We start from the raw sequence: 10,940 nt of genomic DNA, 5'->3' as shown, positions 1-10,940 counted from the left end.
CACCTTCAATAGAAGTCACACCGTATAGAATAACTATCTGAGCCAATGCAATCCGCTTAGCTATAGCGTGTGTGGACTCAAGCAGTACGATAGCAAATGTGATCAATGTCACTGTAATGACAATAGTAGTAACAGAGAACCTTGCAGGTCCAAGCACCCACAGACTGAACATAGCAGGAAGCACCCTTGGACAGTACCGTAGACGGCATTCCAACAACCGCGCAAAGCGTCACCAAGAGTTGCTTCGGATACAATAAGGATTACAGTCACATATGATAGAGCTAGGAATGCTAACATGTGTTGGAGAGTGAGTGGACCAAATAGGGTAATGTAGCCTACTACGGTGCATGCTAGTCCAATTTGAAATGCCGAGTCAAGGCGTGACCTCAGTATGGATCGAGTTCGATCACTCATGGTTATTGCTGGCATTGTGTGGCTAGTCCTGAGATTGGTTTCGAGGCTTCTACTGAAGGAAGTTTCAGTAATGGAGGCATGGGGTATGTACCTTTGTAGTAAGCCTGTAAGAGGGGAGGGGTGGTCCTGCTTGCTTCTTTCCTTTCTATGGTCTTTGGCGTGGGATCCATAATATTATTATCATTATCATTATCATAAGGATTGTGGTTGTCATGTTATAAAGATAATAACATGACTGTATTGAAGATGATGTAATATATACCTTTTTTTGGTAACTGATGTAATATATACCTGATGGTTGGCTATAAGACCATATAACTATATAAGTATTTAATGTTTCTTCTTAGGAAATTCACAAAAGTCCTTTAACAATCGTAGTAACACATATTGATAAAAAAAAATGAATCATTCATCCCTTATAAATCTAATCAACTGAACCAACTAAAACTCCTCACTTAATAATTCAACCCCAACAGGAATGAAATATTCACAAAACTTTTTTTTTAACACACGCATATCATAAACAAACCCTTAGCATCGCCAATAAATTTCATACAAAAAATGCATCAACCAATATACTAATTAAATTAAAGAAGCATCTTTTTTTTACGGAAGATACAAACCTGTGAAATTGAAGCTTGTTCCGGCCAATAACAACCTCTAGGTACTGAATAAAACGGAAGCATGAAATTGAAGATTGTTTCGGCCACTGATAACATTAGAGAAAGAAAGAAAGATTTGTCGCAGGTTTTGCAAATGATATGCCTAGAAGCTTTAACTACAGCTATGACCCCACGAAAGAGTACTTGCAGTTCGTCGATAATTCAGAGTTTGTTGTTGATGGAGTGCTTACAAACTTCCCTCCGACTGCATCTGAGGCTATTGGTGAGTTGTGTCTATTAAACTCTTTTATTGTTTTGTTCTTTATATTTCTTGTAGAAATACTCAATAGAAGCTTTTAGAAGTACCGTTACTCATATCATCTCATCTGATGTTTGCAACGGTTCATGTCCTTCAGCTTGCTTGGCACATAACCAGAAAATGTTGGTTGTAAGAGGTGACATACTTATTTTCAGCTCTTTTAGGAAACTAATTGAGTGGATAAGGGAGCTCACTCTTATGTTTATATGATTTTGTAGATCCCTTGGTCATATCCCACAATGGAGCAAGTGGAGTCTATGCAGCTTCCAGCAATCTTGCTTATCAACAAGCAATCCGAGATGGTGCTGATGCAATAGATTGCTCAGTCCAAATGTCAAAGCATGAAATTCCTTTCTGTTTGGCTTCAGTAGATCTCACGGGTGACACAACTGCAGTGACTACTTTCATGGCCCGAGCTTCTTTGGTCCCTGAAATCCAATCAAAGACAGGAATATTTAATTTTCATTTGACCTAACGACAAGCGAAATTCAAAGTTTAAAGTGTAAGTTCATCCTCATCAATGGTATTTTGTATTTGAATGAATATATTCGTATGTCATCCAAACTTGTGTTTGATGATTATACCTGTCTAGAATTATTTAAGATGCCAAAACGTAATTATTGGTGCTTGAGAAAATATCCTCAATGAAATGAAAAGTTGATGCTGATGGAAAAGTAATGTCTTGTCTTTTTTCTAAATTTGAAAATCATTAAGAGCTTTACATAAATAAGTACTCCAACCTAAATAAATCACGCTCCTGTTTATGTAACTAAAATGAGAAAGATTATAACTAACCAAATACACATAAGATGATCGTAGATCACCTTCATGAACTCCTCCTGCCATTAATCTTTTTGAGGAAGAATGTTGTCACACTCATTTTGGTATTTGTTTTTCCAGCACAAATAGCAGTATCGGAAGAACAATGGCAAGAAACCGAGCAAATAAGAACAATGGCAAACTCCCTACACTCGCTGAGTTCCTGGTCCTTGCCAAAGCCTCCAAGTCGGTTGGAATTCTTATCAACATAGAGGTGCGTTCCTTTTATCTGTTTTTTCACATGTCTACTATAAACATCGTTCAATTAATTTGAGAGAGATAATTTGATTTGAAGAGAGAGAGAGTACCTGATTTAAGAATAGACAGCAACGTTCACTTTGTATAATTTCTTCAAAGTGCGTTCTTTTTCTGCATATCTTCAGAGTTCGTCTTCTGATTCGATTAGAGAATGAAATGGGGTTAGTGGGAGCGAGAGAGATATACTTGGAAGGAATGAATCGCCTCTTGGATTCAACTTTATAACTTCTTCCGATATCCTTTTTCTTAATGTTTATCAAGTTAGGTTTTTTTTTTTTTTTGTGTGTGAGAGAGACTTGAAACTTCAATAATATTGGTAAGAGAGAGGGTTTGAAGAAATGAATTTTTTTTTTTTTGCAGAGTTGGAGGTGTTTTGTGCAATTGAAAAGAGAGTATAGAAAGAAGGGGTTTTGTTTTTTAGAAATCGGCAAAAAAGAGAGTAGATTTGCCTTTTTTTATGCCGAATTATTGTAAAATATGATGTGTCGGTCTCAAAGAAAAAAAAGGGGCTGACGTGGGTCACTAGGAGCATTCTCAACTACTCAATATTTATGGTCTTTGATAAATGGCCTGGGCGACTCAGCTGTTTAAACTATAACTCTGTTCTGCCAACTGCTGTTTTATGGACACGTATCCCATATAACCATCTAACCTGGTCAAACTAAAAATCAGTTCTAAATATATATATATTTTTCTATTTGTTTTCTGTGACAAAACTGTTTGTTCAGTTCTGTCTCTGAATTCTGTCTGTTTGTTCACTGTTTACTTTTTGTTGTTGGACCCTACCACAAAAAAGTGAATAGAAAAAAAATTAAACAAAGATAATTCACGTGAAAAGCACGTGCTAATTGCTAGTTGAATTAGTGAGGATGGAAGAAGGAATAATTTTTGTTGCTATTAAGATTTAAGAGAGATGAAGAGAGAAAATGTTGATGAGTCCCGAAAATGCGTCAATTTAACGTCCACAGGCCCAAAGCTAGTCCTGCTTTTTAAACTGCTAAAAGCCTCAAACACGAATCCTTGGCCCATCATAAAACAAAAGAAAAAAAAAAATTGGGAGCGAAGCCACACCACCACCGCCTGACAAAATGGGCCCACCTACTTGTTCACCTCCCAAAAATGAGGAAACCTCGACAATGAAGAACAAGGTTCCAATGGATCCACCCCCAGTTCCTAAATTCCCAATTCAAGAAGAAGAAACCAACACCACTCTCACTAACGAAGAAGAATCTAAACCGATACTAGTAGATGACTTGCCAGGTGGCATCACTCTTCCGTACACAATTCCACCTTGGAGTGAACCTCCTTGCCATCCTTACTCCCTTGAGATTCTCAAAGACGGTTCCATCATCGATCAATTCGACATGTATACTTTCTTTACCCACTTTTTTTTTTTTTTTTTATTTAATAAATGCTGCATGTTGACGCTTTTTTTATTTATTTATTTATAGTTCGAAAAAAGGAGCTTATATGTTTGGACGTGTGGATTTATGCGACTTTGTTCTCGACCATCCTACTATATCCCGATTCCATGCAGGTGTGTGTTGTCCCCCCCCCCCTTTTTTTTATGAGATAAAGTTATACTGAATCTTTGACAACTTATATCGTTTGTTGTTCCCAGTCGTGCAGTTCAAACAGAGTGGAGAAGCATATGTATATGATCTTGGGAGTACACATGGCACTTCTGTTAACAAGAATCAGGTATAAGTCTTAAATCGTCTGTACAAGTCTTATTTTTGTTTTGTTTATAATGTCTTAACACTCTATCAGGTGAAGAAAAAGGTGTACACCGAGTTGCATGTTGGTGATGTCATACGATTTGGACAGTGAGTACTACTTCTAATGTGTTTTTGCCTCAAAATGTTGTACTACTAATCATGTGTTCTTTTATATTATATTTTCTTTATTTTTTAGGCTCACATGGAATGTCAATGTTCCATTTTTGATGCACACAATTCTTCTTTTGGTCATATCCGTATCGATTTCAGAAATTTTACCTTCATTGATTGATTCTGTAAAGCAAATGAAGTTAAAGTGTCTTATTTAGATTGTGGTTTCTATGTTTAATTTCTTTTCATCTAGTTTCTCTAATTTTTTTCTTTTTTTTTTTGCCCAGCTCATCACGATTGTATATCTTCCAAGGACCATCTGAGTTGATGCCACCGGTAAGACACATTGCCAATACGATTTTGTGAATTGTGACACTAGCAGAAGAGTTTCATTGAATGATGTTGGTTTATAAAGCCTGAAATATGGTTTTCGTTCTCTATAGTGCTCTTTCAGAAGCAGTCTGTTTGCACTTACACACATACTAAGGAATGGGACTACTATTAACATCAAATTTGTCTGTTGTGCGCCATAAACCAGAGACGTAGAAATACTTTAATCGGGTTGCTTTCAGGTTTACAGGGGTCTGAGATTCGGACAAAGCATGTTTGAAGGAAAATTATCACTTTTTTTTTTCGTGCGTTTGTGAAGTAGAAGTATAATAATCTCTTTGCATTTTTTCTATGAGGTTATAGTTGAGTCCCAGAACTGACTTTCAGCTCCATGAGTTTTGACTTGAAAAGGTTTCAGACATGGGCACTAACTACTAAGTATCTGACTCTTAACCATTATGTCTACAAATCTTTAGCTTGTACCTGCATGTATCTGGCACGACAAATTCCCAGACAATGAAGTCTCCTTGGCACATAGGATCAAACTAAGACAAAGATTTCAAAAATCAGTTATTTTGGTTGTTAACCACAGTTTTGGTAGCTTTTTCACAATGAGACAATAATCAATAAATTCTCTTTGGTTGATCAAACTAAATACTACTGTTAGAGTTATTCAATAGTGGCTTCTTGCTGTAGGAAGGTGACTTGAAGAGGGTTCGAACTGCTAAGGTTCGAGAGGAGATGCATGATCGTGAAGCTTCTATTCTACGAGCGAAACAGGAAGCAGCTCTAGCCGATGGCATCTCATGGGGTATGGAAGAGGATGCAATTGAAGAAGCTGAGGTTTGTGGAATTTTCTTGCCGTAATAAAAATAAGGAGAAACTTTTCTGTTCAAAAATCTTGTAGATCCAATTCACGTCCAGTTTTTGTTTCCTTGAATTATTTTTTTCTCTAATCTGTAGGAGCGTCATTGGGAGTTACATATTTGTAGTCTGAGAAGTGCTCTCCTGACATATTGTTAGATGCTTCTTAACTATAAACATATCGATCCTCAAGGACATAATTTCTTTATTTCGTTGTATACAGACTTTGATAGCTTATTTAGTTAATGGACATATCGTTTGTTTTTAGATTTGATTTAATTGTTTTTTATCTGTTGATTGTTACTTCTTAATGCAGATTATTAATACGTGTTTCCTGATTTCTGTATATCCTTTTGTTAGATTTTGTTTTTCGCAATGCTAACTTTGGGGCATGTTTAATGTAACTAATGGGAGTCGGTTTTGAACTTCCAGGAAGATGTAGAAGAAGTAACTTGGCAAACCTACAAAGGACAGCTTACAGAGAGGCAGCAAAAAACCCGCGAGAAAGTCATTAAAAGAATTGAGAAGGCAAGGGCTAACTATTTCTATGAAAATTTGACTTATTGAACTATTTATTGCAACAAAAATAATATGTCTAGTTGTAGGATATCATACACGCAAGAGAACAATATCTCTCGTTGGCCCTTATTTATATGTTTGATGCGGTTAAGGTTCATTTTGTATTCATGAAACTTGTTTGTTGCATAGCTTCTTGTTTGCTGAGAATCATAGTTTTTTCGTTACAGCTACTAATGTCATATTACGTTTGTTATCACTGTTGAGCACTAAAGTTTTGCAATGACTCTTCAAAATGTTTTGGTGGTTCATATCTCAAGTCTTGATTGACTCTAATTGATGTGCTAATAGAAGCCAATTTTTTGTATGTAATATAGGATTTTTAGTCACTTGTTACACATATTAAATAAATAAAATACAGTTTGTAAAATTCTATATGAACACAAATATTGACATTATTCAATACTGTCCCTTACACGTTGGCTATGACAGGATTTAGTGTCTTATCGACTCAATAGTCTTGTTGTGACTGTTGCACCAATATAGGCCAACATGGTTGAGTCTTACTCTCGTGGAACCAAGTCAACATGGTTGAAAAATGCCATCAGAATGCACATGCATGTTCTCTTAGGACAATTTAATTTCAAAATTAACGGAAGTTTCAGCACAACCTGATGATTTTTTGTATCATCTTGAAGCTAGAATGTGTCCTGCCCTCTCCCTCCTCCCCTGTCGTTCTTTTATATTTGCGTGATGTTGATAATATTTTGTTGATTGTTGATTGTAACATTTTATGCTTTACTGATACATGGACCTTTGACTTAAAGATTGCAAATATGAAAAAAGAGATCGATGCTATTAGAGTTAAAGACATTTCTCAAGGTGGGTTAACACAAGGCCAACAAACTCAGATTGCCCGGAATGAGCAAAGAACTGCCCAGGTAAGATAACTTCCATCCCACCTCCAAAACCTCCCTCCCCTCTTCTCATTCTCAAATGACTTGTTATTGCTAACCACTTCCTGTGTATAATGCGTAGATTCTGGAAGAGCTCGAGAGCTTGGAAGAGACTCTGAATGAAAGTATCCAAGAAAGTATAGGTGCACGCTCTGGAAAAGTTCGCAGCAAGAAAAAAGGAGCACCTATGGAGGAAGAAGATGAAGCACCAAGGTGATTGAGCTGCTTATTAATTATCTCCCTTTTTGTAATGAATATCATTGCATATTGTGATCCTTTAGTTTGTTATTTCTATGTGAAAACAAGTACGTGAACCGTGCTATGCATCGGTTTCTTTTGATTCTTCAAACCCCGCTTGAGATAGATAGGTAGCATGGTTTTCCGTTTTCTAATTGTTATTCTAATTCTAATTCAAGAAGTGGCATAAAATTGTTAGGGGGCTAATTTTATGATTTCAGTGACATAAGGATGTTCTTCTACATTATTAAAAAGTGGGGATAATTATATAATTTTAGTGACGTGAGAGAGGTTCTTCTAAATTATTTAAAAAGGAGGGAGCTGATTGTAATTGTAGTGACGTGAGGGAGGTGCTTCTAATTTGTACAAAGAGGGAAATTTAAAAAAAGGCTATTTGATTGGGGGTTATGGAAGTTCGGCTATCATATAGTGTAGTGATTCACATCCCGACCAATGTCACTGCTATGTTCATTCAATTTTAACACTATGTTTACAATTAATTATCATAAACCAAACTACTTATCTATCATCCAATTTAAAAACACGTGTAGCTGTGTTATATGCTGCAGTTTTATGTATTATTATACCTAAATGGTGAAGTCAGTTTGCGTGTTACAAATGGTGATGTCTTATTATGAAGGTAATATTTCATGGTTTACTGGAGAATGGATACTTACGAGTTTATTTTTTCCAGCGATGATGATGATTTCTATGACCGGACAAAGAAATCTGCTACGCAGAAAGCAGGTGAACACCAGTCAATTGAAACGGCCGATAGTCTTCTGGACAAAAAAGATGTCATCATGAAGGAGATGGAGAACAAAAGAAGTTTAATAAGCGAAAAGACTAAGAGTATCAATGAGATTGAGGGTGGGGCTGATGGTGGAGATGCTCTTGATACTTACATGACTGGGCTTTCATCCCAGCTAGGTAAGTAATTCCCAATTGCGTGCTGTTCCACTAATAAGTAATAACGTTGGTATAGCACTTCAATTGGAAAAAGTGACACATTAATTTTTCCTATCTATATTAATTATGTTGTATGGTTTTTGGATCATTTACCTTGAATGATGTCTTTTGACACACTTAATGAAAAATGATGTAGCGTTCAATTTGGAGAGGAGTTCATGGCTTATTTAGTTATTTCATGTATATAGGTTCGGTTTACATCCTTATCTTTACACAAAATTAACATCCCTCACCTAGAAACTTTGAATTCTCCTTGTTTTTTGTGGACATGATCTCCTTCTTTTACCATAGGTCATATCATGAAATGAATCTTGCCCCTATCATTTAAAATTTTTATTTTGATTATTTGTTTGTTTACGCAGTGATAGAAAATTTTGATTATTTTTCTTTGATAGAACTGTCAAACATGATTAGCCACTGGTGCAAATTAATTGATTATCTCTGCAGTCACTGATCAATCATTTAGGATTAATTTCGTATCTCGAACTCTGGTTCTTGAGTACTAACCATAGTTCGGGATTTCGGAATTCTCTGAATTCCAACAAATCCAAAAACCGAAATTGACCATATTTCGACCCATGTCAAATTTTGATTTCGACAAAATTTCGGAATGATTAATATTTCGACCCTATGTTGTATTTTCCGATTTCTTTAAAAACCGAAATATCCGGCGAAATTTCGACATTCCGTTCGAAATCTTGAACACTGGTGCTAACATAGTCGGAAAGCTATAAGTTTTCATATCTATATGGAATGTAGATAAATCATTTGTCACGGTTACTTTTAAATGTTATACATGCATGCCTTACCAGGCCTCGAGTCACAGTAAAAAATTCTACAAGGGTGTGGCATGTATAATATTTCCACGAACTTGAACACTGGTACTAACATAGTCGGAAAGCTATAAGTTTTCATATCTATATGGAATGTAGATAAATCATTTGTCACGATTACTTTTAAATGTTATACATGCATGCCTTACCAGGCCTCGAGTCACAGTAAAAAATTCTACAAGGGTGTGGCATGTATAATATTTTCACGAACTTGATGAAAATTATATTTGCTTCTGCCTTTACAAGCCATTCCATTGTTAGGCCAACTTAATAGCATTGAAACTGAATTTCCAAGCATTAGCTTTGATGATGTGTTCTCTAGTTTGACTGCTGAATCAACATGCTAATCCTTTTCTGTGTTGTTTTGTTATTTTTTCAGTACTTGATTCAACAATGCAACTTCAGCAGGACTTGTCCTCTCTCCAGTCTGAGTTGGACAGGATTCTTTACTTGCTAAAGATTGCAGACCCAACAGGAGAAGCTGCTAAAAAAAGAGACTTGAACGTAAAAACATCTGTGTTAAATGAAGTTGAGGTAGCCACTTCTGGCATCACTAAACTCCTTCCAAGAGAACAAAACAAAAAATCTGGTTCAGGAAAGCTCACAGATGACTCCACCCGTCAAGAAGGAACTCATGAGGGTACCACCCAAGCTGTTACAGTTGCTGAAGTTGAAAACAATGTTACTGATTCAACTGAAAGCAAAGCTCCTGCTTACACGGTAAGAAAACCTCAATGGCTCGGGGCTATCCATGACAGTCAGAAGAAAGAAATCAAACAAGAAGCAGCGCCTTCGAATGTGGACGATTCAGATCAGTTTGTGAACTACAAAGACAGGAAGGAGGCTTTGGGTTCTACCGTCTCTATACAAGTGGAATCAGGGATTGAAGCTGCAGCTCCTGGTCTAATAATAAGGAAACGTAAGCTGGTTGAAAAACCTAAGGAAAGTGATGATAAAGCTACTCAACTGTCAGCTTCATTGGTTGAAGCAGAAACTGCAGCTGCAGATGCTGTAGCATTGTTGTTAAAGCACCAAAAGGGGTTATTGGTTTCAGATGAGGAGGGGCATGATGGTGCTGGAGCTCAAACTAGAAATGAGAATACCAAGTCCAGAAGAATACTTGGCCCTGAGAAACCTGCGTTCCTCGGTAGCAATCCTGATTATGAAGGCTGGGCACCTCCTAAAGGTAAACAGGACCTCATGTATAGCTTTCAGTTTTTAATCATAATAGTTGTCCTGGATTGCTGACCTTTTTTTATCCATGCAGGTCAATCTGGTGATGGTCGTACCTCTTTGAATGAACGTTTTGGCTACTGAAAACTCATTGCTGTGGTTATTAAGCTATACCTGTCGGCTGTCTGTGTAGAAATCTGACTAGCTTCGGCATCCTGCTCGATTGTAACGATTTTGCAGCACTGCAGCACCAGTGATTACCCGCCAAGGGTTTTGTTGCGTCCATTTTGCGTGAAATTTTCTGCAAGCAGGATGGAACCTGCAATATCATCTATTTGGTGAAATTCATGTAGTAATAGGAAACACACAACTTGGGCTTTTCAACGCTGGATGCTAAATCACATCGTAGTAACAGGAAACACAGAACTACATCTCTTGGATCCTTTAATTTCCTCTTTAATGAGAAGAAATGTAGACCTCAACAAATTGGAAGAGATGTAGAAGCTCGTCAAATTGGGAGCTTCTGATGCCTAACAAGTAACAACCTCCAAGTGAAACATATGCTTGAATGCATCCGGTTGAGATTTTGTAACCAAAATGTCAAGTCTGATTATTATATCGTAGGCCACACACTTGCAAATTTAACCATTGCTTCAATTGGTAATTGCATGAAATGTTTTTGGAATTCTTGCTAATTGAGCTGTTCGTATTTTGTGCCTGCGTCTTGCCAATTAGAACAAGGGCCGAAAGTAATATTTTAAATCTCGAATTATATCTTTTTTCATCTCTTTGCCACAGAAATTGTGTTGGAGCATAACGCT

The 10,940-nt window shown here is 36.7% G+C and overlaps 1 protein-coding gene across 1 annotated transcript; it reads left to right on the top strand.

Annotated features, from left to right (window-relative positions):
- The first annotated feature begins 3,425 nt into the window (after positions 1-3,425).
- On the top strand, positions 3,426-10,837 carry LOC147521754 (SMAD/FHA domain-containing protein). The gene is made up of 12 exons (XM_086585591.1): positions 3,426-3,778; positions 3,864-3,949; positions 4,034-4,113; positions 4,183-4,238; positions 4,529-4,577; positions 5,268-5,414; positions 5,868-5,963; positions 6,779-6,892; positions 6,990-7,120; positions 7,839-8,074; positions 9,326-10,132; positions 10,214-10,837. The coding sequence occupies exons 1-12, from the start codon at positions 3,501-3,503 to the stop codon at positions 10,261-10,263; spliced, it is 2,130 nt and encodes a 709-aa protein (XP_086441717.1). The 5' UTR covers positions 3,426-3,500; the 3' UTR covers positions 10,264-10,837.
- Positions 10,838-10,940: the final 103 nt, after the last annotated feature.

This window comes from Coptis chinensis, chromosome 1 (genome assembly GCF_015680905.1).
Source record: "Coptis chinensis isolate HL-2020 chromosome 1, ASM1568090v1, whole genome shotgun sequence".
Lineage (NCBI taxonomy): Eukaryota > Viridiplantae > Streptophyta > Magnoliopsida > Ranunculales > Ranunculaceae > Coptis > Coptis chinensis.
The sequence above is the reverse complement of the archived record's forward strand: the minus strand, read 5'-3'. Positions and strand labels throughout refer to the sequence as shown.